Source organism: Myxocyprinus asiaticus, chromosome 33 (assembly GCF_019703515.2).
Source record: "Myxocyprinus asiaticus isolate MX2 ecotype Aquarium Trade chromosome 33, UBuf_Myxa_2, whole genome shotgun sequence".
Taxonomy (NCBI): Eukaryota; Metazoa; Chordata; class Actinopteri; order Cypriniformes; family Catostomidae; genus Myxocyprinus; species Myxocyprinus asiaticus.
In genome coordinates this window covers 27,815,752-27,842,848 of record NC_059376.1, presented here as the reverse complement: position 1 = coordinate 27,842,848, position 27,097 = coordinate 27,815,752, and the positions used below count along the sequence as shown (strand labels likewise).

Here is a 27,097-nt window from a genome sequence, read left to right as displayed (position 1 = left end):
CATTAGGTAGGGGGAAACAGCAAGTTGAACATCATAATTCTAGGTACTCTCAGGTTCATCACCTCCTCATGACCACCCGGCTCATGTAGCGTCAGTCCCTCCGCGCAGATCCCGGATGGAACGGCCATTGGGCGGAAGTGAATAGAGGTGCACAATAACTGCGGGCTGGGAGGAGGAAAAATACATATAAACACTTATAAAAAATTACACGCACCGTGTGACAGCATTGGATATAATCTCCAAAACGCAGAACCTCTGATACTCGCAGAAACATCTTAACGCTGGGACTGCGCTCAAGAGGACCTGATCACCGGAATCAAGTCTGGAACTTGCTGAAAAAAAGCGCAGTTCAGCTTGCACGGAGCCTAGAGGAACCCACGGGCTTCGGGTTACGCCGAGCACCCTCGCCGCCGCTGCTTCTTTTTCTTTGCAAGACTCTTGGCGAATTCAAAGGGACTCTTGATGAATTATGTCTACCACCAGTATTGACCCACAGGTAGGTTGGAGTGGCACGGCGCCGGCGAGGCCTTTAGAAAGAGCAGGGAATGCGCGTCCAGCCTCCGCCGCTTCTGCGGAGACATTATAGGCATCTGCCCCTCCGCCGCTTCTCATATGCGCGATGGCTAACGAGTTAGCTTTTTTTTTTTCCTTTACTATTTTGATGGGCTTGTGTTTTTAAAATTACATCCAACCATTCCCGTTTGTAGCATGGCAGATCGCTAAATGCGTTTTGCTCCGGTGTGCCATCAGGATAAAACTTAATTTAGTGCAGAATCTCTCCCATCAGCTTCCGAGAGTTAGAACCAGTTTTCACTGGACTCGGGCTGATCTGCGTGGCCGAAGAAATCTTTCGCTAATTGTATGGACGTATAATTTCTTGCATGGCTAAATAAATATTTACTTAAGCACCCGTTTCTCTTTGAGAATGATGAATGACCCCTCATAGTGTATTTGTGATGCTGTGATGGAGTCCAAGTGCATTAAGATCATGAAAGACTGCATTAAATCAAATGTGTTAATGTTTTATTTTTATTTCTTATATCCATCTCTGCTGGCCAATGGGAAGACATCTAAAGGGCAAGACGCTAAAGGTGAGTTTGCCTGGGACGGTAGATTCTTATTTTTGCGGCTTAGTTGTGATTATATTCCTCTACATCATATATGTGTGTGTGTGTGTGTCTGTACATAATTTGAAATTAAAGGTCCACAATATTGGATGTTGGGATGATGCATATAATTAAAGAAATGTTCCAGGTTCAATACAAGTTAAGCTCAATCAACAGCATTTGTTGCATAATGTTGATTACCACAAAATAATTTAGATTTGGGAATGATTTCCCTCGTTTACTTGGGGGGAAAAAGCAAAAATCAGGAGTACAGTAACACACTTACAATAGAAGTGAATGGGGCCAGTCAATAAACATTAAAATTAACACTGTTTAAAAACTGTGGCCACAAGGCGCAGACATACGTGTTAAAATTATTTTAATGAGATTAAATCACCTACTAACCTTATCTGTGCAAAGTTAAATCCAATATTTAAACTTTGTTGTCACGGCGACATAACACAAGTAAACCCTGTAATCTGGTAAACGCCATAACCCTAAAATCATGTTAACACATATAATGTTTACATCTTTGTGGATATTCCTTTGAAACAGTGTGTGTTTAAATGTTTATGGACTGGCCCCATTCACTTCCATTGTAAGTGCCTTTCTGTAACAGCATTTTTTTTTTTAATGAAGGAAGAGTTTAAATAATTTTTTGTGTTAAACATTATGCCAAAAATGCTGTTAAGTGAGCTAAACTTGTATTGAACCTGGAACTTTCCTTTAAGTCAAATTTCTCCATGAATATTGGGAAACTATTCGCTGTGGCCTGCTGGTAAAATTTGGGCATTCATTCTCAATTACTTCTATCAAGTCAAGGCCTGGTTCCCTTGAGGTCATATATCATCCAGATGTTGTCTAGAAAATCTAAATGAGTATTTCCATCCATCACCTGATGGAGCCATACCTCCTCATGGAGCCCAATAGCAATCAGCAAACTGCTCCTGTTGGATTAACACTATGCTGACATATCTTTTGGCTTTGGAAGCATGGCTTTTTGAACACATTAAATAATTATGCTTCAGAATTCAGTAGCATTAACCATTGAATGTGTGGATTTTCTCCCTGTGGGCTTTTGTGAAATTTATTAGCTACGAGTCTCAGTCAGTAGAGTTTGAACAGTCCTCTTCATCTATGATTTTGTGTCTGAATGTATCTAGGATTGTGGTAGTCAGACAGAACATGTGGTACATAACTCCCTGAGATCAGTGGTGTGACATTCACATTACTGTAAATATGCATCATTCAGTGAAGCTCTTCTGATACAAAAGTTGAATGGCATCCTGTGCTGTTGGTTAACTTGTATCTGGAAACGGTGAAAGCTGTAGGCCATAGGATGTTTTATGGGTTGGTTGTCAGATTTACTGAATGAAAAATAATCCTGATGTCAAACTTTGTTCTTTATTTCAGTGCAAAATGGCTCTCTCCATCAAAAGGAAACCGTCCACGACAGTGACTTTGAACCATACCTCACTGGCCAATCTAATCCGGTGTGTATTTTAGTTTGTATTTGTGGTATAGGTGTGGAAAGGTGGGAAATTCATAAAATTTACTCTGTACATTTTCACAATCTCTTTCTTCCTTTTGAAATGAGCTGGTTGCAGTCATCTATTAAATCATTGATTTTTTTAATTTTTTTTTAAGTTGTCAAGGGATGGCTAAGAAATATAAAGTCAGTTTCATTTATTTATTTATTTTACCCCCTTTTTCACCCAATTTGGAATGCCCAATTACCTATGCGCTTTTGAGTCCTCGTGGTTGCGTAGTGATTCGCCTTAATCCGGGTGGCAGAGGACGAATCCCAGCTGCCTCCGCGTCTGAGACTGCCAACCCACGCATCTTATCACGTGGCTTGTTGAGCGCGTTGCCACGGAAACATAGCGCGTGTGGAGGCTTCACGCCATCCACCACGGCATCCACGCTCAACTCACCACGCGCCCCACCAAGAACGAACCACATTATAGCGACCACGAGGAGGTTACCCCATGTGACTCTACCCTCCCTAGCAACCGGGCCAATTTGGTTGCTTAGGAGACCTGGCTGGAGTCACTCAAAGTCAGTTTAATTTTTAACAGTTCAGAGGAGGGGAAGTTTGAATGTTCTTTTTTTATTATTATTATTCCTCTATAGAGTTCTATTTGTGTTAAATATTACATTTGGTTTACATTTATTCATTATTAAATAAATTGTAACAGTCATATCTCTGGTTATCCCTCAGAATAACAGTTACCAATCTATGACTGACCCATACCTGTCCAGCTACTATGCCCCCTCCATTGGGTTCCCATACCCCCTCAGCGAGGCCCCCTGGTCCACCGGCGGAGACCCGCCAATCCCATACCTCACTCCGTATGCCCCCCTCAGCAATGGAGACCATCACTTCATGCATGACACAGTGTTCGGACAGCCGGGGGGTCTGGGCAGTAGCATCTATCCCCACCGTTTTAACTTTTTTCCGGAGAACCCTGCATTTTCTGCCTGGGGTACTAGCGGCTCCCAGGGCCAGCAGACTCAGAGCTCTGCATATGGGGGCAGTTACAGTTATCCGCCCAGTTCTCTAGGAGGCACCCTGGTGCCAGATGGGCAAACGGGCTTCCCCAGTGACACCCTAAACAAGGCACCAGGTATGAACAGCTTGGAGCAAGGCATGGTAGGGCTTAAGATTGGTGGTGATGTAACAGGAGGTGGATCAGGAGTGAAAACGGTGGGCTCAGTGATCGGTGGAGGGCCAGTGGCGGCAGCAGTGGCCACGGGTAATGGTGGAACTCCTATAGGCCTGCCACCCCCCAAACCCACATCTTGGGCAGCCATTGCTAGCAAGCCAGCCAAGCCTCAGCTGCTGAAGGTGAAGAGTAAGCCAGGGATGCCCATGGCTGGAGGCACCCTGCCCCCGCCACCCATCAAACATAACATGGACATTGGCACTTGGGATAATAAGGGGCCTGTGACGAAAGTGGCTTCCCCACTGCCCCCCCACCACCACCAGCAGCAGCCTCCCCTCCACTCCCAGGGTCACCTACCACCTCACCATCACGGGCTCCCACCTCAGCCCCCCATGCCATCTGCCCAATCACTTGCCCAGCAGATGGCTATGCAGGGCCCGCCCCCTCCACAGCCTTACCAGAACCACACCCCAGCTCCTCCCCCTCAAACCCGATGGGTTGCCCCACGCAACCGTAACCCTGGTTATGGTGGGGGCGGCAGTGTGGACAACAGTATCTCCTCAAGTGGTGGAGGGGTCGGTAACGGGGGCGGAGGTGGTCCTCCAGGCTCCGGGACCAACGAGTCGCACCCGGTCCTGGAAAAGCTCCGTGCAGCGCACAGCTACAACCCCAAGGACTTTGATTGGAACCTAAAAAACGGACGGGTGTTCATTATTAAGAGTTACTCAGAAGACGACATCCACCGCTCAATCAAGTACTCCATCTGGTGTAGCACGGAACACGGTAACAAACGGCTGGATTCTGCTTTTCGCACCATCAACGGCAAAGGTCCTGTCTATCTGCTGTTCAGCGTTAATGGCAGCGGACACTTCTGTGGCGTAGCGGAGATGCGCTCGCCTGTAGACTACGGCACCAGTGCCGGCGTTTGGGCACAGGACAAGTGGAAGGGCAAATTTGATGTGGACTGGCTGTTTGTTAAAGACGTGCCCAACAGCCAGCTCAGGCATATCCGACTGGAGAACAATGACAACAAGCCTGTGACCAACTCCCGTGACACACAGGAGGTGCCTCTGGAGAAGGCCAAGCAGGTGCTGAAGATCATCGCCACCTACAAACATACCACCTCTATCTTCGATGACTTCTCACACTACGAGAAACGGCAGGAGGAAGAAGAGGTGGTAAGAAAGGTACTGTGCACGCTTCAGTCTTTCTAAAACCAGAAAATAGTTTCTTTATTTAGGTAAAAACATATTTAGATGTACGTTTCAATATTTTCAATAGCTGCATTGATTAGCGTGGGAATGTTAAATATTATTTTTTAACAGTTTTGCCCAGACTATGTTTCTCTATGAGGGTGTTATCTTTTAAGGTTTTGTGATGCATATATTGAAAAAAGTTGAATCGCTGTGTAGACCCTGTTGAATAGTTAGATCCTGTTAGACCCTCTTGAGGTGAATGACCTTAAGTGATGATTAACCAAAGAACTTTGAATGACATGTGATGGGTTGAAGTGTACTAATGTCACTGAAACTGTCTACAGAAAACTGTTTTTAAGTTTTATATTACATCAGTACCTGCTTCATTCTGCTTTTGATGTTTGGTGCTTCAGTGTGGACATTATTCAGTAATAATGTTTTGAAATATGGGTGTTTGGTGGGGGGGGGGGATGCACGAGTAACCGATTAATCAAGTACTCGTTCAGCTTTAAATATTCGACTAGTAAAAACACTACTCGAATATTACAATATTTTCCTTTGTGTCATTGCCTGCCGTGGGCAACAATGAAACTGCTCTCTCACTTAAATTTTGCCATTACAATCTTGCATGATGTTGTAAAAGGAATAGTTGATCCAAAAAGGAACATTTTTTCAATATTTAAAGTGATTGTATCGCTTCAGAAGACTTAGAATGTGTGTTTCTATGTACATATGTGTGAGTGCAAATGTAATTTTTTGAATCTAGATGTTGTTTATGCATAGTGCTCTTTTTCTATCAGAAAAACAGGTTCAAAGGTTAAAGGTTGAGTTGATTATGCATTTTGAAGTAGTACTCGACTAAAAATTGCTTGAAATGCCCATCCTTAGTTTTAAATACTGTGCTGCTACTTTAGTCAATAGGGGTGTGACAATTCGCTCTGACAATGATTCGATTCCGATTCTCTACCTAACGATTACGATTACTGTGATGCATTGTGAAATCTGAAACCAGTAATTACAGATTAAATGTCATGTGCAGGCAGATACGATCCAGGTTTTAATTGAGCAGGGTCATAGAATAAAAAAACTTCTATTAGTAGCATGTAAAGTTTGTAACCGTGAATTTCCCATTCATTTTGGGATAGGGAAAAGCGTGCCAGCTGCTAAACGGAGACACCTCCGCTTGTCCAGCCCATTTACGAGAATTCAATCGCATTGTCATGCAGGACTGTTTGTGAAAGATAAAAATGTTCGATCTTTTTGCGGCTGCCGCGTGTCATTGACTAGTCACAGGTGACTGTAATCAACTGGTTAGTTCCCTTCAGAACAGTCTGCAATCGCTACCTATTTGTATCATTCACTATAAAGAGAATGAATTAACGAGTGAGTGTTTTCGTTCACAGCCAATGGCTATTGGCTAAACTATTTTATGGAGAAATGACACATTTTATTGAGATACAAAACCAATATGAACATAATATATATTGTAATCGGGGTTGAAGGCAACAACAACTTGCGTTGGTCAAATGGATGCAAACAGTTTTGAATAATGACACAAAGCCAAACTTGGCAACATCCATCCATCCATCCAATTTAAAATGTTTAAAGTGCGCTTTCTTTCCCTTTAATCTCACGTGCTCCGCTCCTTGTCTGCTGCGAGAAGGTTAGTGTAATATGAGATGGACACATTGGGTATTAATATATAATGATAATCGATTCTAAAATTTTGTAATTGATGCATCAAATTTTCTTTGATAGATCAATGCACTGCGATGCATTGTTCCACCCTTATTAGTCAAGAATCAAACTTGAAATTATATTTTATCAGTAAGGCTTTTAGAAGGGATGGGTATTTTGAGAAAATATAGTGAGTAGAGGACGATCAATGCATAAAAAAAGGAATATTCAATTGCTTTATTTTTTGAATTTTAGTTCAACCTATTTTTCATAAACAACATGTACAGTCTATTAAAAAATGACAACAAAAAAATTCAATCGTACATAAAAACATACATTCTAAGTCTTCTGAAGTGATGCAATAACTTTATTTAAAGTTTATTGTCTTTTTGGGTGAACTATGCCTTTAACAATATCATGCATCCTCAGCGCCAACCAATGCTCTGTAATGAGTTGTAGCAGCAAGATTTTACTAGTATAATATTTACAGATGGAGTACTCGATTGATCGATTGTAAGGACAACACAAACAGTTTTTTAACTCTTAAACACTAAAACTGCATTTTGGTTTACTTCTTAACATTCATTTAAAGTATGATTAATAATAATTTAGAAATTACATTGATAAAAGTCTTATTCACTGTAAATTATTTGTGCTCTGGTCAGATGAAAAAAAAAGTCTGTTAATTAAGAACTTTTATTTCTTATTTACTTTGATTTAAGACAAATGAATGATTATTGATTTCAGTCTTTTTCATTTCCACTGACAGAACTTAGAGCCTGCACCTCTCCAGACCCGATCCCGACTGGATCAAGTAAGCTTTTCTTTTTTATTTGTTTGATTGTTTTTGTGTGAGATGGAGTAAAAATTAAACACAGAGCTTGTGTTTGTACAGAATAAAGCCTTTCTGATTGGTAGTTGAATGCAGTGGTGGAATGTTGAAATGAAATTAGTTTTTGATTTTATAGTAACTTCCCTCCATCTCTCTCCTCTAGGAACGCCAGAACCGAAATAAACAATAGAAGGCTGCCCCCTACAGCTGATGAGCAGTTGTTTTAGGACTGACCATTTGAAAATGAAATTTAAAGAGGACACAAAATGAAATTTAAAAAAAATAAACAATCATTATGTTTTTCTATTTAATTCTGGTGACTTCAGCCAGCGTCAGACTCGAGCCTCTGCGCTTGTGGCTTCACCTGTGGGGGCTGAAGTCCAATAGCGCCTCTCAATGTTGTCATCATTTCAATTTTTATTTCTCTTCTTTTCTATCATTTGGTATTGTTTCCATACCTCTCTCCCCCCTTTGACCAAGCAATATCTGCACAAGTCTTTCTTTCATCTTTTTTTTGTTTGTTTGTTTGTTTGTTTGTTTTTTCAGCCCCACTGCTCATTATTGCCCATCAGAGTTGGATAACCAAAATGAGTGGGTAGTGAATTTTGGGATGTATGTATGTGTGTGTGTGTGTATCAGGGATGGTGATGGAGTGTGTCAGTCATGTCAGATGGAAGAGTTGATGGGACATGTTCAGACTCTGCTCAGTTCGAGGGGGAGAGGGCATTTTCAGCATCAGTAACTGTTATTGGCCAGTTTTATGTTCTGTAGATCCAGAAGGTGTTTGAACCCATTCGTGGAGTATCATGTAACTGCGTAGAAGGGACAATGAAATGTGTCTTGACATGATGAGATGATGTTATAAAAAACAAAAAAAACTATATTTTTGAATTATGTAACACTTGACTTTTTATTTTCAGTGACAAGCCATGTATGTCACAATTCTTTGAACTTTTCTTTTTCCTTTGTGTTTGTCCTGCTTGGAGCCTTAACATTTAAAAGCTACGGTGTCATCAAAACCGTTTAATAATGGCTGTTCTATACCTCAATTGAAACAGCATTATCAGGGAGAAGACATCACATGCATCCTTACCCAAGGGAAGTCGACATTGTCACTGGCTGGACTTAAAAAAAAAAAAAAAAAAAAAAAAGTAGAACTTGTTTTAGTTATTGTTCAAAGACCAATGCTCAGACTCTGTTCACATACCTACTTGTTTAAAGAGCAGAAATGTTACTACTTACTGTTCCAAACCCCACCCAGCAGAGGTCGCTGTTTCTTTAAATCAAACTGAGAGATGTAGCAATTCACTGCTTTCATTTGAAATCACTTTAGATGCCTCACTTTTTTTTTTCTTGTTCTTTCTTAACAGATTTAATTTTATCGCTTTTTCCTCCCCCATTTTCTCAGTATATTGCTAAGCTTTAACGTAGGATCATATGATTATAACAATAACAAAGAACGCCTCAAAACGTGTAACCTGAAAATTAATGTTACTGGTTTACTGTTAAAAGAGGACAAAAACAAACAAACAAAAAAAAAAGAGTATATGGTTTCTGTGTGTGATTTTCTAGGACCTGCTTGCTGTTTTGTGTGTTTGTGTGTGGGAGAGCAGAATTGAACCATGTGAGGGGTTTCAAATTTCTAGAGTCATATAACAAAAGATTCATGAAAATATATGAAATGCTAAAAATATTTAAAATAAAAATAATTACAAGACAAACATTTAAGTCACCCCTGAAATGGATATGCATTGTATTGGAAGGTCACTATCTATCACATTCTTAGATTTGATCATGCTCATTATTAAAATAATACTATATGGTGTAATTGGTGTTTGAAACTGTTCTTTTTTACTGCCTTGTTGTGAGACTGTCTATGGGAGGATTGTACTGTCACTATGGCAGATTGGGGAGATGATTATTTTTGCACAGAGATGCCCAACACAAAGAAAGATTTTTGTATGACCCATTAACACACTCAACTGATAGGGTTTAGTTAAATTTTGAAGGTGAAGAAATCACCTTAGAGCACCAGAATTACATTTTTGTTGTTTAAATGTTGTCAAAATAATTTGGGATTTAGTAATACCATGGTTTTGTGAGAAAACCCATGAATACACATGAACAACATAGAAATAGAGCTAATTATGAAAAATGTGGAAATATTGTAATCCCCTCATGCCTGGGCAAATTTAAGGTGAAAGTTTGTTAAAGAATAGTTTATCTTTGAAATGTTACCTTGTACTTAGATTTATAAGGCTGTGTAATTGGTTTGTCATGTTCATAGAAAAACGGCTATCATATTGTGCGAATATTATTTTATTAACTACTTTTAAGTAACGTGTCATAGTTACAGTAAAGACTCAATGAAAAGAAACATTATGTGCATGCCTACACTGTAAAAAAAAAAAAAAACTGGCAGCTGTGGTTGCCAGAATAATGTGAAAAATACAGTAAAATTGTGAACAACTTTACAGAACAACCTGTAAATTTTACAGTTTAAAACTAGTTTTTACGGTATATTTTGCGGTGCAGTACTGTCATTTATATTATTAAATGATAAACAATATATTAACCTTCTGAAACTGTAAAAATCTGCTTTTCACTTTATAATGTATTGTTAATCACTGTAAAAATTACAGAAGGGTACATGATAACATGAAGTTCATCAATAGTGGCTTTTCCAGGAGCAATGACCAATAAACATGTTGAGACAGTGCTCAGTTGCACTCACACAAACACTAAACACCATCCGGGTAACACATGTGAAATTAAAATAATGTAATAAACATTAACTAAACTACATCAAATATAACACAGAGCACCCCAATGTACATAACTGATATTAAAAATAAGAAGAAACATAACTATTCCCATAAAATAATGAAATGAACTGGATCAAGCAGGGAATTCTGGGAACGCCCGATTACTGTTTTTTACTGTAATTTTAACAATAATTTACTGTAAAAAGTACATGTACTCTTAATTTATATAATATACATCATATACATTTTTAACTGTTAATTGTACGGGAAAATCATTCTTTTTACATCTAAAAAATATAATTTTTTACAACATTTTTGTGTATTGACTTTTTAAAATATATTACAATTTTTTAACATATATTTTATGGTAACTACTCGTTAACCAGTTTTTTTTGCGGAATTTTTTTTACAGTGTAGCACTTGCATAGACTGTTGAAATTCAACATCATTATCGAAAACACTTTAAGACAATAGTTACGTTATGCATTGTGAAAAACTCATGGAGAATAATGTAGAAAAGGTGTTGAATTTATTACTGAGACAGGGAACAAAATGTCTCTCCTACAGAAGTGTGGATTCGTTAGCTAACAGAATAGATTGTCTGAATTGATTGGCTGCCATCTTGCTTTTACCCATCCAGCCCATCCATAAATCAATAGACAAAAGTGTAGGAGAGGGTGATTATGTGGAGTTCAGGTAGAAGGCCAAAAATACAAACTAAAATTCCCAGGTGACAGATTTGGATGAAATAGGGCTTTTTTGACATAAACAGAGAAAGTCAATGTAGATGTGACAGGTTGAAACGTTTTGTATTGAAAGACTGCAGTTTTTGTTTCAATATTTCAAAACAATCCTTGTACACACACACAAATAAAAATGTTCACCTATTTTTAAGATTTACTTATTTGAATTTGAGAACAAAATTCCATCAATTTGAATTGTGTAAAAATTGAGAATTAATATATATATATAGATATATTTAAATTGCTCAATTTAATGGAATTTTGTTATGAAATTGTAATGCGTAAATATTTCAACTATTTTTGAGTGTATCAAATGTTACAAAATGCTTACATGCTGCAGGGCATCTTAAGAGGTCTTATGCATCAATTAAACTGGAATTATTATTAACCGAAAATGATCTCACTTAGCCTATAGACTAATTGAATATAGTCTTAGTGATTAAATAACACAATAATTGAATTTCACATTCCTGTCAGCTCCTAAATTAATATTCCTATCATGCGCCCGCAAACCAAGCGGCCTCACTCAGTTCCTGCTCAGTCAAATACAGCACTGTGGCTTGACGAGAATTAACGCGCACTTCTTCACTCTGCATTCTGCGCATCTCCCGTGTTGCCGCTCATATTCCGAGACGGGTTTGCCGTTTTTAAGACCCCTCTCTTGGCATTCACCGCGTGCCTTAATTGTATGGATAATAAATCAAGGTCCGCCGTGAACACGCAGAGTGTAGGGCCCATGTCACCACCCTCCATGACGCGCGCGCGCGCGCGACCGCACAACCACAGACAAACACACCAGAGCAAGCTGCTCTTCAAAGAGTACCGCAAAGAGGGATGTCGTAATGCGTTTGGATAAAACAACAATAGCCTACAATGTCAATGTCAAAAATACTAATCATAATAAGGTTTTACAGGCCTCGTTGTTTTCTGATTCTGCTGTAAGTAACACAGTCAAATGATAAAACATATTATAAAGCATCAGTCTGTACTAAGAAATACGCAGAGCAGGCCATGAAGTGGACTATATGCATTCCCCATGAGCAGCTCTGGGAGCTTGTATAAGATTCTGCACCCTCAATTCAAGCAGCCATTGTTATTGTGCCCCTTCTTTTGAGTCTGTGGAATTTTTGTGCCTCAATGGCAATACGTTTAGGAATTTGAAATCCCAAGAACGCCCAAATAAAGCATATAAGGAATGTATCAGTGTAAACCAAAGAATTGCATTGCAGCCGACAGAATGAAGGCATCCACCGGCGCGTCGAAAATCTCTCCGTACGTCCGTCCGAAAGGCGCACATTGTTATGATTCTCACTCATTTTGCTGACCTCTGCAGTAGTGCATCCCTTAGACTACATCAACTGTAAAAAATAAATAAATAAATATATTAAATAAATTAATCTCTCAAAATACACATATGTAACTGTTTTACAAAAATCAAGCTTATTCTAACAAAAATATTATCACCGCCAAACCAAGCAAAATGATTTAAACACCATTACAGTCCCCGCAAACACGATGCTCCATTTTCTTCATCGAGCATCCTTTGAGCCACCGCCGTATATCTGTTGCATCCCGCAGCGAGGTCACGTCTGTAGTTTAACGCTGAAATACGCTAATTGTATCCCATTTTTAATCGTATTCGTCTTCTGCTGCATTGCTAAAGGGTCTCTTTGCGTCTTGGCTTCGTTGATCCATTCTGGAGAGATCAGTGATTCCGCGCGCTCGCCCTCCACTGCTGATTGGACTCAAGCGCGAGAGGATTACATCGGGACACGGTGACGTCATGACCCGCACCGAGGCCCCCCTCCCCTCCCGTTAACCAAATCCCCATCAGTACGATGCCCTTGAAAACCAGTGATGCTGACATTCCGAGGACTGAGAACCATTAGCGCCCTTTGCATTCGCTGTAAAGGCTACCCAAAATTGATAGCTTATACTGTAGCTGTTAGGCTATAACAATAAGATTGAACTGCTTCATAGATTTTTGTCTGGTTTATTGTCTATCTTTACAGAGGGAAATGGAGACATGCAATCCCCACCATCTCATAAAATAGGCTAACACTGTATTCAGGTGTTGCGGTTATCATTTAGGGATAGTTCACCCAAAAATAAAAATGATCTCATCATTAATTAAATTATAATACAATTATTAAATTATTAAATTATTAAATTATTAAATTATATAATTATTATTAGGCTCTCATCATACTTTAGCCATCCCAGATGTGAATGATTTTCTTTGTTCTGCTGAACACAAATGAAGATTTTCAGACTAATATTTCCGCTCTTTCGGTGCATCCAATGCAAGCGAATGCGAATGTGTGTATCAAAATTTTGAAGCTCAAAAAGCACATAAAGTGAGCATAAAAGTAATCCATAAGACTCCATTGGCTAAATCTATATCTTCAGAAGCAATGTGATATTGTGGGAGAAACAGATCAATATTTAAGTCCTTTTTACAATAAATTCTCCTCCCTGCCCAGTAGGTGGCGATAAACAGAAAGAATGTGAATTGCCAAAAAAAAAAAAAAAATAAAATTAAAAAAAAAAAAAAGAAAAGAAAGAAAGTGAAAGTGGAGATTGATAGTAAAAAAAAAAAGGACTTAAATATTGATTTGTTGCTCACCCACATTTATCATATTGCTTCTGGAGACATAGATTTAACCACTGGAGTCAAATGTATTATTTTTACGCTGCCTTTGTGTGCTTTTGGGGCTTCAAAATTTTGGTACCCATTCACTTGCATTGTGAGGACCTACAGAGCTGAAATATTCTTCTTAAAAAACCTTCTTTTGCATTCATCAGAGGAAAGAGTCATCAAAAAAGTCATACACATCTGGGTTGGCATGAGGGTGAGTATAGCTTAAATCAGTGGTTCTCAACATTTTTTTTTTTTTTTTTTTTTTGATGAACGTTCCCCTACTTCATTCCCTTACCGAATTTAAATGGTTTCCGCTTCTCGCGCCTTGCTTCTCACTGATTCTCTCAAAGCTGCGAGTTTAAGGGCTTGAGCTTTAAGATCTTTGCGCTCCCGCTGCTCTGTCCATTGAGCCGTATCCATCTACAGAGCCATACAGGCGCATTAGCCGAGGTTGTGCCTCCGCCTGTGTATTTGATGCTGCTAAACCAGATACTTCAGATGCGTCACTAGACTTCAAAATCAGATGAACCGCGGTATGCGTACCAACCCGTAGCCAATTGAGAACCAGCTGATATACTCCAAGTCTAGATAAACGTTTTAATGCAAAGAGGAACTTGACAATAGATTTTATTATTATGACTGATGAACGCCCCCCATTTGTAACCTAATGCCCCCCTCTCTACTAATTTGCTCCCAGCGCCCCCTGGCATCCTTTGAACGCCCCCTGGTGGGCGGTACCGCCCACGTTGAGAACCCCTGGCCTAAATGATGAGAGAATATTTTTCTTCTTCTTCTTTTTTTAATGAAAATTTTAAGCATAAGACTGTAGTCTATCCTTTGCATTTTGCCTGAAATTGTAGCAATACAAAGAACAAAAGACGTACATTTTAAAAATCATTGAAACGAAATGCGAGAAAACATGCGCCCAACCATAGCTCGAAGAGTCCAAATAGGATTTGATGTTGAATTTGCGCACTGCACCAGATTCTGCGGTCGTGCGACTTTCTGAAGAGAGTCGTACACATAGGCCCATCTAATTTCTACAAAAATAAGAGCCGGGGCAGGAAATGGAGGGGATTTTATTATAGCAGGCCAAGAAGACTTTAATCCATCCACCATCTTTAATTCACCTCACTTACAATCCCCCTAATTTCCACTGTAAATGTGTGCAATCCATTAATAGATGTTCAATATGGATATGGTTATTTATTCTTCCCTCGAAGCGATATTTTGGACTTATTTCCGTCTCCACTGTGCGAGGGAGGAGTTGAGTCTTTGCATTACAATAACGCCTTGACGATTCATCCCGTGTGTCCCTGCCCTGACTACCGCTCCTTCAGCGGCTTGTCCGCCCCACCGCGCGACCGGGGCCTGACCATCACAAGACGTCGGCACAAATACAAGTCGGTGCAGGAGGGAGGCTTTGGTGATGCAGCGGTGCGATTTATCGGCTTTGTCATTGACGATGAGTCAAGATAATGTAGATGAATAACAACTGAGACAGCCCATTGAGTTGAAGTAACTGCCTGCACCTGCTTCTACTGTCATGTATATCTAACCATGCTGGCGAGGTCAAAGAAACCTCATATTATTTAAGGGATTATTAAAAGACGTTTAGACCTTCTCGTTTAGTATTGGCCTAATAAATGATTGTTACTGCTTATGCCCTTTTTAGATGTGACTGTAGGCTACCACTGTTTGCCATTTAACATTATGAAAGCATATTAAATCATCCCTGAAGAGCTTTATTATTTGAGAGGTACAAAATGTACAAAATGTGAATTAATCTCGGATAACATCAAAGTCTGCTGTTAAATCACACGGTCAAAAAAAAAAAAAAAAAAAAAAAAAAAAAGCAAACATTAATGTAAGTATAGTAGTAAGTACACTGACAAAGCTGGCTGGACAAAACACAGTTTTACCTCTACTGAAAAAAAAAAAAAAAAAGAAAGAAAAAAGAAATGTTACCCTAAAATGTGCTTCATGTGGTAACATCTAAATCAACTGGTATGTTTCAAGTCAAGAATATTATTTAACATCACTGAATCAATCTGAAAACATAAGGTTGCACCAACAAACCAAATTTTTAGTTTTAGATTAAGTAGAAATGGCTCTTTTAAAGGTAACAATTGATGTTACCACGTTTTACAGTGTAGTTAAAAAGGCGAATATCTTTTAAAGGGGTAGTTCACACAAAAATGAAAATTCTCTCATCATTTACTCACCCTCATGCCATCCAAGTGAAAGTGAAAGTGGAGATTTAGAGTAAATAAAAGGACATACATTTTGATCGGTTTCTCACCCACACCTATTATATTATATGTGGAGTCATATGGATTACTTTTATGTTCTTTATGTGATTTTTGGAGCTACAAAGGTCTGATCACCATTCACTTGAATCATATGGACCTACAGAGCTGAGATATATACATCATTTAAAAAAAAAAAAAATAAATCTTTGTTTGTGTTCTGCTGAAGAAAGAAAGTCATACACATCTGGGGTGGCATGAACTATCCCTTTAATGCTGAATGTATTGCCTATGATAAAAATGTTACAACATTTAAAGACTGAATTGTCAAGTGATGAACTTTTAAAAAATCTTGTTTGAGCTTCCTGTGCTCCACATTCCCACTCATTTGCTTTTGCTTTTCTTATATCTATTTCCTTTCTTTTTTCACTTCTTCGTTCTCCATCTGTTTTATCCTTTCATTCCCCTTGCTATCTATTCTTCCTTCCTTCCCCTCTTATTTTCTTCCTGTCAACTCCTCTTCTGAATCTTTTTCTTCTGAACTTTCCTCTCTTCCTCCCACATGTTTCTACATCACTCTGTTCAATATGAGATACACTCTGCCCTACATGTCTCAGCTGATTGGACCAGATGCTCAACTCAAGTTCACCATAGCAACTATGAATCAGATGCTCAGCAACGGGTTTTACTTTCACCCCACTTCCTACTCAGGGACCCCCATCTCCTCACAGCCAACAGTCCAGTGGATTAATCTGGTAATAATTGATAGAGTTTCACAGTGCTGATCATAGCAGTGGGCAGCTGAGATCCATGTATTGTGAAGATATGTTTCATAAGGATCAGGATGGAAAAAATATATATTGTTATTGATATTGTGAATATAGTTTCTGGTGTGCCTGAATAAGCCAAAGTTTATATCCAGAATAGACTGTCTGTGTGAATTTCCAGAACATACAGCGTACAGTTATAAAGTATACATAGGCAGTTTATGTTTTGTTTTAGATTTTCATCTGTACAAAAAATAATGAAAAGCTGATGCTTCATGGCATAATTTAATTTGTTTGGTTGAACTGTTTCTCACTAAAATACTTTTGACAAATTAATTTATTTTAATTTTATTGAAAGTCTGTTAATCTGGAGGAACTTCAACAGCCATATGTATTCAGGTGCTGCATGTGTGTATATTGTTATTGCTGCTATGATTTCCCCGTCAACATTACTTATTTAATTTACCAAAGACAGGGGATTAATTTAGAATAAGGTAAAAAATAATGATTGGTACATTAAGGTAAAAGGTCATCAGCAAATACTGATGAGAGAGTGTCTGCATGGACAGATAGTGTATGTGTGTGTGTCTGCCTGATCTGCGCTCATCTCCTCTGTTAAGTCTGTCCTCTCCTCTGTTTGCATTATGTTAGGCAGGATGGGAGAGCTTAACTGAAAGAGATAGTTCACCCTAAAATGAAAATTCTCTCATCATTTTCTCACCCTCATGCCATCCCAGATGTGTATGATTTGTTTCTTCTGCTGAACATAAAAATAAAGATTTTTAGAACATTCCAGCTCTGTAAGTCCTCACAATGCAAGTGAGTGGGTACCATAATTTTGAGAGAAAATGTGTGGGTGAGAAACAGATTAATATTTAAGTCCTTTTTTACTATAAATTATCCTCCCTGCCCAGTAGGTGGGCGATATGCAAGTAGAATGCTAATCGCCAAAAACAAAAGAAGAGGAATGTGAACATGAAAGTGGAGACTGATAGCATTATTACTTTAAGCTAGGTCATGTGGTGTATTTCTGGACATGTGTCATTTATTCAAGTGCAGCCTACACTCCACTAATGATATGGCTGATGTAAGTGATAAGTGATGATGTAGCAAAATCTTGTTATTTTGCGATCACTTGTAAATGGATCATGGCTGCAGTTTGATAAACTCACTCAGAAAAGCAATTATTTTTATTTTACCATGGATGTGAACAAAACATGTCCTGGCATGAATCTCCAAAATATCATTTGTTTATCCAGCGTCACCAATATGATACAAAAAAGACATTACCATGACATTACATTAATATAATTCCTCTCAATCTGTCATTCCTGTACATGTTTAAGGCCATTGGAATCATGTTTGGATTTGAATAATTAAAACAAACAAATTAGGCCATCAACTCTCACTTGCTAAACAGATGTGTTGCTCCTTATCACAAAATACTTGATTGCATTCCATCAACCCCCTCCACATGCTCCAGAACTGGAAGTCTCATTTCCAGTCATGCTCATTTGCATTAGTAGATGATGACTAATTAATCAGTCTTCTTTGGGGTTTTTGTTGGGTGCAGAAGGAATATTGTCATGACTGATATGAACCCTGTTTATAACAATACAACAGAAAAAAATGGTAATCTCTTGTCCTTTTACAGGAGCGTTAAGAAGAATGGACAAAAGGATAGAAATCAAAGACAGAAAAGAGGAGAAATGAGAGAGTTGTAGAAATTATACTAAGTGACAGAAGAGTGACACAAGTAATTCAGTTTACAGTAATGAGACAAATGCATGTTTTTATGAAAAGACGATTTAGTGTTTTAGTGATGAGAATGCTTCAGTTGAATGAATAAGCCATCATCTATACTTGTACAATATTAAATGATAAAGCTTTGGCTGATACATATAGTTTCCAGAGAAATTAGCCTAATTTGACATGACTGAACTTGACTTTTAAATCTGTTTTCATAATCTTTATTTACATTATTTTCACAAGTGTTTGTGTGTATGCGTATGCATTGGCCAGTCTTCCTCTGACTATTTGAGGAAGATATTTTGTGAATGTGTGCTCTCTCATGTATACTATTTCTCAAGCTAGATTAACTGTGACTGTCTTCCAGCAGTTTATGACCCAGTTTCCAATGGCAATGCCAGCTAGTTTCTTCCACCTCTCACAAAGTCAGTTTATATGACAGAAGCCTTCAAAAATATAGAATTCTCTGCAATAGCTATTCGACCACGTGGCATATACTAAGTGGTATGTAATTGCATAGAAAGAAAGAAAAGAAAATGATAGGGGCGTAATGCGCAGTATTAAAAAACAGAAAATACAAAATATTCATCATCATGATTGACTGTTATAACATAAAAATCTCCCTTATTTGTCAAAAAACATGTTTGTTTATATTTTTTTGGGGGCCGGACCCAGATTTGATTGGACAGAACGTTAATCCTTGATAAGTTTCGCCATTGTCAAATAGGCGTTTACCACATGCGAGAAACTGGAGCGGCAAGGGACGTTGGACGAATACAATCATATTCGCTGATAGGATGAACATCATGAGAGAGAATGCAGTGCCAGTTGATGACCAAGGCTGTGGACTGCTCTTCTGCGCTACGATGAACTGCATGCCCCACGGCCAGAGTCTCGCAGATGGAGTTCCCACGCAACCCTCCGATGAATTACGCATGGGTCACAATATAATCGAAGAGACAGCACCGGAGACGCACAAGAAAAGTTTTCAGTGTTTGGAAGATGGATTTCATGTAAACTCCATGACGAACAGAAGAACAATCGAAAAGCCCAGCTCATTGCGGCTACTGATCAATGCGCGTGAACGAAGGCGCATGCATGATCTGAACGATGCACTGGACGACCTGCGAGCTGTCATTCCATACACGCCGAATCAAAGCGTGAAAAAACTGTCCAAGATCGCAACGTTGCTCCTAGCCAAGAACCACATTCTGATGCAAGCTCGAGCCTTGAAGGAGATGACCAGGATAGTTGAGCAACTGGACATTACACAAAACATTATGACATCACATATACTGTCACGAGCGCATTAAAGTTGTTCTTTCTTTTTTCTTTTTATATGTATATATAAGTAAACTATTCTAATTACAATAACGATATGTAGCTACAAAAACGAATTGGTTTCACAAAATAATTACAGTGCATTTTTACTCTTAAATAGTCTGTCAAATAAAGTGTCCCTGAAGATGCAGTACATTTATACTGTAAAAAAAATGTCCGTCATTTTAACGGTAAAAGACTGTAAAAATGCTACAGGGGAAAAAAACCGTTAATTGGTTAACGAGTATTAACTGTAAAATACACCGTAAAAAATTTATTTTAAAGGAAAATACATTTCGATGTAAAAAGTATGATTTTCCTGTATAATTAATGGTAACATTTTTTTATTATGTATAACAAGAGAGTACATGTACTTTTTACAGTAAATTATTGTTAAAATTACAGTAAAAATAGTTATGTTTCTTCTTATTTTTAATATCAGTTATGTACATTGGGGTGCTCTGTGTTATATTTGATGTAGTTTAGTTAATGTTTACTGCATTATTTAAACTTCACATGCTACCCGGATGGTGTTTAGTGTTTGTGTGAGTGACACTGTGCACTGTCTCAACATGTTTATTGGTCATTGCTCCTGGATGAGGGAACTTTATGTTGTCATGTGCTGTTCTGTAATTTATATGGTGATTAACAATACATTATAATGTGAAAGCAGATTTTTACAGTTTCAGAAGGTTAATATCATGTTTATGTTGTTTCTTTTACTGTAAATTTAACAGAATGTTTTTTTTTTTTTTTTTTACAGTGCCAGCATGGTCATGTAAATTACAGCAGTTTTAAACTGTAAAATTTACAGGTTCTGTAAAGTTGTTTACATTTTTACTGTATTTTTTACATAATTATTCTTGCAACCACAGCTGCCAGTTTTTTTTTTTTTTTTTTTTTTTTTACAGTGTAGCCTTAATATATGTTACTGTTGATTCCATTTTCTGTCACATCATGTAATGTATTAATATTGTGGAATGACGTTTTTAAATTAAAAATTTCTTTTAATTTAAAAACGTTTTTATAAGACATTTCTTTCAAGATGCTTGTGTCTTGAGGTTTTGGTTTGGTTTTGGTTTGGTTTGGAAAAGAAAATAATATTTAGTTTCATTAATAAGTATTTATTTGCTTTTATTTATTTTGAAACAGGGAAAATGAAGTCACCAAAATGCAAACACTGGTCAAGTTGTAAAAAACAAGCCACAGCTGAGAACATTCTGGACTCTGAGCACGTTAAGATTGGTCACATAAACTCTATTATACTGGAAGTAGGCTGAAACATAGAGTATTGCTCTTTTTTAATTTTCTTTTTAGCATATTTTCTTTGAAAATTGTATGCTCTTTTTAGTATACAACAGGGCTAAAGACCCCCGGAGTAAAAGGCACTTATGATTTTATTTTAAAATGCCAAATATAACCAAACATCACCACAGAATTCCACAAATCATCTAATTTATTCTGAGCCAAAATACTTACTTTTTTTCAAGGTGATCAAAAGTAAATCAAAAGTTTTTCAATAGCTGTCCAATAAGTGAAAGGATAGTATTTGGAGTAAAAAAAAAAAAAAAAGTCACCTTGTTGCCAGGGCTTAAGGCTCCCCATAAAACACATATCTTAAGTTGGGGGAGTAGAGTTGTTATGAAGAATAACAAGTCGGCTCACATTGATAGATCCATGGTATTCAGAATGGATATTCATTTGATTATAGAATGCTTGAGATTTTGTGAAATGCCAAATGTGGTTGTTATGAACAGAAAATGGTGCACCCTTTTCTGAAGTGGTTATTTTGAATAAGCATTATCTAAAATTTGATACTCAAAAAAAGCATCTTGCTGTCTTAAAAGTATCTGCATAAGTTGACAAATTTCATCCAATAACTATTGCCCCGGTATATTATATCACTGTATCCCCCCAGGGCCCTTTAACCCCAAGTGTGTGTGTATATATATATATATATATATATATATATATATATTCAATCTTGATTGACTTTGCGAACAAATAAATAAATAAATACATTTGTTTGTGTTTTTTTGTTTTTTTTTTACATTAAAAGTGTGATCCTGGACAGCTACTCAAAAATAGACATTTTAACAGAAGCCTTACAATAAAATGGAGACTTTAAAATAATATACAGTATTTTCCTGTTACATAGGAATCAACCTCCAAATCTTGCATTTATTTTTATAGTTTACAGACAGACAGTTTTTGGTAAACAAAATAAATAAAAATATCACACTAAAAGGATTTTAATTTCTTGCATCACCTGTTTTGTTTGAGAAATAACATATGTGGTTCAACCTGAAAGCACAAAACATAAACACTTTTTCATTGGCTCGTACCTTCTGGTCATCATACTGCAGAACATAATACCAGCTATTGTCTTTTTAATGTTATGATGAGAAGGGGAAATAAACAATGCCCCCCCCCCCCCCCCCCCGAGCCTTAATTAATTATCTTTCTGGCCCTATATTTCAGGGCTTGTTTTGCAATAACAGTATTGTGCTAGCTAAGAGGATTTAAGCTTGTTTGGGAAGGTTAGAGAGTAAGGTAAAGCATCAAACGTGATTGCTTGTGGTGAGCTGTTATCTCTCTTTGCATGCACAGAACAATGCTTTTTTTTTAATATATATATATATTTTATCAATCTATTTCAAATTTAGAGAACATTGGAAATTAATTCATGAGTACATTAAATTCAATACACTATTACTAAAATCAAGTAGCCTAGATCTATTTAAGAAAAACATTTCACTTAAAAAAGTCAAGTTTTCCATTTTTTACTTTTCTGTTATTTATTATACTAAGTGTCTGTGCAAATGATATCACGTAGTTCAAATAGTTATATTTTTTATTATATATATATATATATATATATATTTGTTTTATAAATAATCTGTAATAATTGCATTATTTGTAATAAATAAATAACTGCTCCAGATATAAATGTTTTGTAAATAAAATAAATCTGTGTGATCAGTCACATGTTTGGGCCAGAATCGGAAAGTGCTTCGGAGGTCTCGAACGTGAGACTGTGTGTCGAACTTCTGAACTTTGGATTTGGTGGATGGCATAAACTGGTTTGTGACTGGATCAGAATGGTGACTGAGGTAGGGGATGAAGATGATTATATGGATTTTGATGGGCATATTGGCATGGACATATAGCAGCGGTGTGCAAAGGAAAGCAGAGGTCTCTCAAGTGTGGAGGTGAACATAGAATTGAAGACCGTGGAGGTAACGTGCATGATAAATGTTGTAACTGTGGTGGGCAGCACAAGGTAACATATGGTGGTTGTGATGTCAGGAAGAGGGCCATAGAAACTGAGCAAGTGAAAGCAGTTAACAGCATAAGCTATGCAGAGGCAGTGAGTGAAGAGGATACAAGGACAAAGGAGAAGAGATGAAACAGACAAAGTTAATCACATTTTGAGATCAGAGATAGGTCAAACAGAGAAAACTAATACAGCACTGACAGTGGATAAGCTGATGTTGTTAATTGCCTGTGTAATCAATTGTACCGATCAAGTCACACACAAAACGGAGACTATTTTAATAATTGTGAAGGGAGCTGAGAAGTTTTTGAGTATAAAAGATGTATCCTGAGCATATCAATAAAAGACTAGAAGCAGATGGGAAGCCGGGAGACCCAAGTGATAAGATAATTTGAATATTATACAATGGAATGCAAGAAGTTTAATAGCAAATGGGCAAGAGTTTAAAGGATTCATTAAAGAGTTTAAAAATAAATTAGAAATCATATGTGTTCAAGAAACCTGGCTTAAGCCAGCATTAGATTTAAATATTAAAGGCTACGGTATCCGCAGAGATAGAGGGGAGGGCAGTGGAGGAGGGTGTAAAATATTTGTAAAGCAAGGAATACAATATAGAGTTCTGGGGAAAGGAACAGGTTTGGAATATATAATAATAGAAGTTTGGACAAAAGAAGGAAATATCAAAATTGTTAACTTTTACAGTCCCTATAATAACCTTTCAATAGAATGAATGGATTAACTCAATGTACATTTAGGAGGGAAAGTGATATATTGTGGAGATTTTAATGCCCATAGCAAGTTATGGGTTAATTGTAATGACGACAATGGAATGGTGATTGAAGAATTAATGGAGATTAAAAATCTAATATGCCTAAATGACGGAAGTGGTACAAGAATTAATATCAGATCAGGCCATTGATCTCCCACTGGTGTCAGACTCATTGGCAGGTGTTTGCTCATGGGAAGTAGTTAGAGGAATAACTATGGGAAGTGACCACTATCCGACAGTGATTGAAGTAGGCCTGAGTTTAGAAGAATATGATACAGGAGCATTACAGAAATGGATTTGGGAGAAATTTAGGTATATTAGTGACCAAGAAATGCAAAAAATGTATGTTAATGGAAAGGTTGATCATTTAAATTATGCTGTTTGTAAAGCTATTCTAGAGGCTGCAAAGCAGTCTATGCAGAAAAAGGGAGGTAATCACAAAAAGAAGATTGTACCATGGTGGACAAAGGTATGTGATAAAGCAATTAAGTCTCGAAATAAAGATTTCAAAATGTAGAAAAGGAGAATCTTATTGAATATAAAAGGATGCAAGCAAATGGAAGGAGAGTCTGAGGAAATTTTGTGACTCAGTGGGAAGGGAGACAGGAATTTATAAACTTTGGAAAATGAAAAAAAGAATGAATGGGATTAAAGGAGAGTATGGGTACCCAGTCCTAAACAATGGGGATACAACAGCAGTGAGAGATGAGGAGAAAGCAGAGATGCTGGCAAAATCTTTTGTCAAAATTCACAGTTCAGACAATATTAGTGAAGAGGGGAAAAGAGGAAGGGAAACTACGATAGCGGAGAAAGAAGAGTTATTACGGCATGAAGAAAATACCAATGACTTACTAAACGTGCCATTTACAAAGACAGAATTGAACTGCTCTCTCAAGAAAAGATGTCAGAACCAGGCAAGGATCAGATTTGTTACATAATGATAAACCATCTCAGTGAATTATCCAAAAATAGTTTTATTATAACTACAGCATATAATAAAGTTTGGGAGGAAGGGAAATTACCACAGAGATGGAAGGAGGCTGTTGTAATTCCAATACGCAAACCAGAAAAAGATTGCATAAACCCAGGGAATTATAGACCAATTGCTTTAACATCCAACATCTGCAAAATAATGGAGAGAATTATAAATGAAAGGTTAACATATTATATAGAAAATAAAGGATATATATCCAAATACCAGAGTGGCTTTAGGAGAGGAAGAAATACCATGGATCCAGCTTTATGTCTAGAACATGAAATAAGAAAAGCACAAATAATCAGAGGAAGTGTAGTGGCTGTCTTCTTTTAGAGAAGGCATACGATATGATGTGGAAAGAAGGATTATTAATCAGACTTTGTAAATTAGGTATCAAAGTTCAGGTATATAGATGGATAAAGGACTTTTTACTAGGAAGAGAAATTCAAATCAGAATAGGAAAGAGATATTCAGGAAAATTTGTTGTTGAAAATGGAACACCTCAAGAAAACATAGTAAGCCATTTATTGTTCTCCATAATGATAAATTATTTATGGAAATACATAATTGGGATGGAGTTTTCGCTTTTTGCGGATGATGGGGCAGTTTGGAAGAGGGGAAGAAATATGGAATTCATTGTAAAGAAACTGCAGGGGGCTTTCACGAAAATAGAAGAATAGTCATATAAATGTGGTTTTACATTTTCAGTTGACAAGACAAAGACAATGTTCTTCACAAGGAAAATAATTGGTAGTGAGGTAAAATTCAAATTATATAATCAAGAATTGGAAAGAGTGAAGCACTAAATTTCTAGGGTTATGGTTTGATGAAAGAATTACATGGGTAGTACATATTCAGAAAACATTGGACAAATGTAAGAAAGTACTAAATGTAATGAGGTGTTTAGTCGGAAGCAAATGGGGGGGGGGGGGGGGCAGACAGGACTGCTTTGAGGGCCGTATACATTGGATTAATTAGATCAGTATTAGATTATGGTTGTATGGTGTATGGATCAGCAGCAGACACATCTCTCTAAAAGTTAGGTAATATACCATTTCAGGCTTTGAGATTATGTACAGGTGCATTTAAAACAACCCAACAGCAGTATTACAGGTAGAAATGGGAGAAATGCCACTAGAAATGAGAAGGATACAGCTATCACTGAATTACTGGGTTAATTTACAGGGTCATAGTCAAGATCATCCAACACAAGATACTTTAAAACATTGTTGGGAAAATGAGAGGATGGAAACAAAAAGCTTTGGATTGATAGTGACACAGAAAGCAACAGAACTTAAAGTAGATCAGTTAAACATTAGTCTAACAGTGCCATTACCAACAATACAACCTTGGATACTTCCTGACGCCACAGTAGATATTACAATATAAAAGAAGATCAAGGATAGGGAGTTTAATTCACATACCATACAGAAACATATTGATAATTACCACAGTTATGCCCAGATCTACACAGACGCATCAAAGAGTATAGGTAATAAAATAGGAGTAGCGTTTATTGTTCCAGAGTTTCACATCTCAGTAGGGAAAAGGATCAGTGAAGGATTATCAGTTTAATACAGGAGAAATGCTTGCAATATTGTTAGCAGTACAGTGAATAGAGGATGCAAGACCATTGAGAGCAATCATTTGTTCAGACGCAAGCTCATCACTAGCCAGTTTACAGTACAGTCATTCAGACAGCAGACCAGACATTTTGATAGAAATACAACAAACGTTATACAGAATTCAAATGATGGGACTTTTATGGGTATTGGTATCAAAGGAAATTAACTGGTAGATAAGCTGGCAAAGGAAGCCACAAAAAATTAGCATACTGATTTGATAGTTAGCCTCAGCAGGACAGAAATCAAGAGCATTATTAAGCAAAGATTGAAGGAAAGGTGGCAAAAGCAATGGGAGGAAGAAATGAAAGGATGATGATTCTATAGAATTCAAAAGAAAGTGGGAGAGATGAGGTGTGCAGGAAAGAACAGAAGAGAGAAGATATTAATATATCAATACTTAGATTTGGACACACTGGATTAAACGGTACACTATTCAAAATAAATAAACATAATACAGGCAGATGTGACTACTGTGGGCAAAAAGAAACAATAGAGCATTTTAGGATCCATTGTCAGAAATATGAAGCAGAAAGAAGGAATCTGATTCAAAACATTAGAAAGATAAATGTACACTTTGATATAATAGATATTCTACAAAAGAGCCCAGAAAATGAGTGTTATCGAATCCTATTTCAATATCTTAGAATAAATAATTTAATTGAGAGGATATAATTAAGCAAAAGAAAAGAAAAAGAAAAGGAGGAAAAGGGAAAGGAAAGGAGGAAGGGGAAAGGAAGTA

The 27,097-nt window shown here is 37.3% G+C and overlaps 1 protein-coding gene across 1 annotated transcript; it reads left to right on the top strand.

Moving 5' to 3' along the window:
• Positions 1 to 103: 103 nt before the first annotated feature.
• Positions 104 to 9,198, top strand: LOC127424185 (YTH domain-containing family protein 1-like). Its single transcript, XM_051669154.1, has 6 exons — positions 104 to 496; positions 1,067 to 1,091; positions 2,520 to 2,599; positions 3,328 to 4,959; positions 7,415 to 7,459; positions 7,641 to 9,198. Exons 1-6 carry the CDS (start codon positions 470 to 472, stop codon positions 7,665 to 7,667), a joined length of 1,836 nt encoding a protein of 611 aa, XP_051525114.1. The 5' UTR covers positions 104 to 469; the 3' UTR covers positions 7,668 to 9,198.
• Positions 9,199 to 27,097: the final 17,899 nt, after the last annotated feature.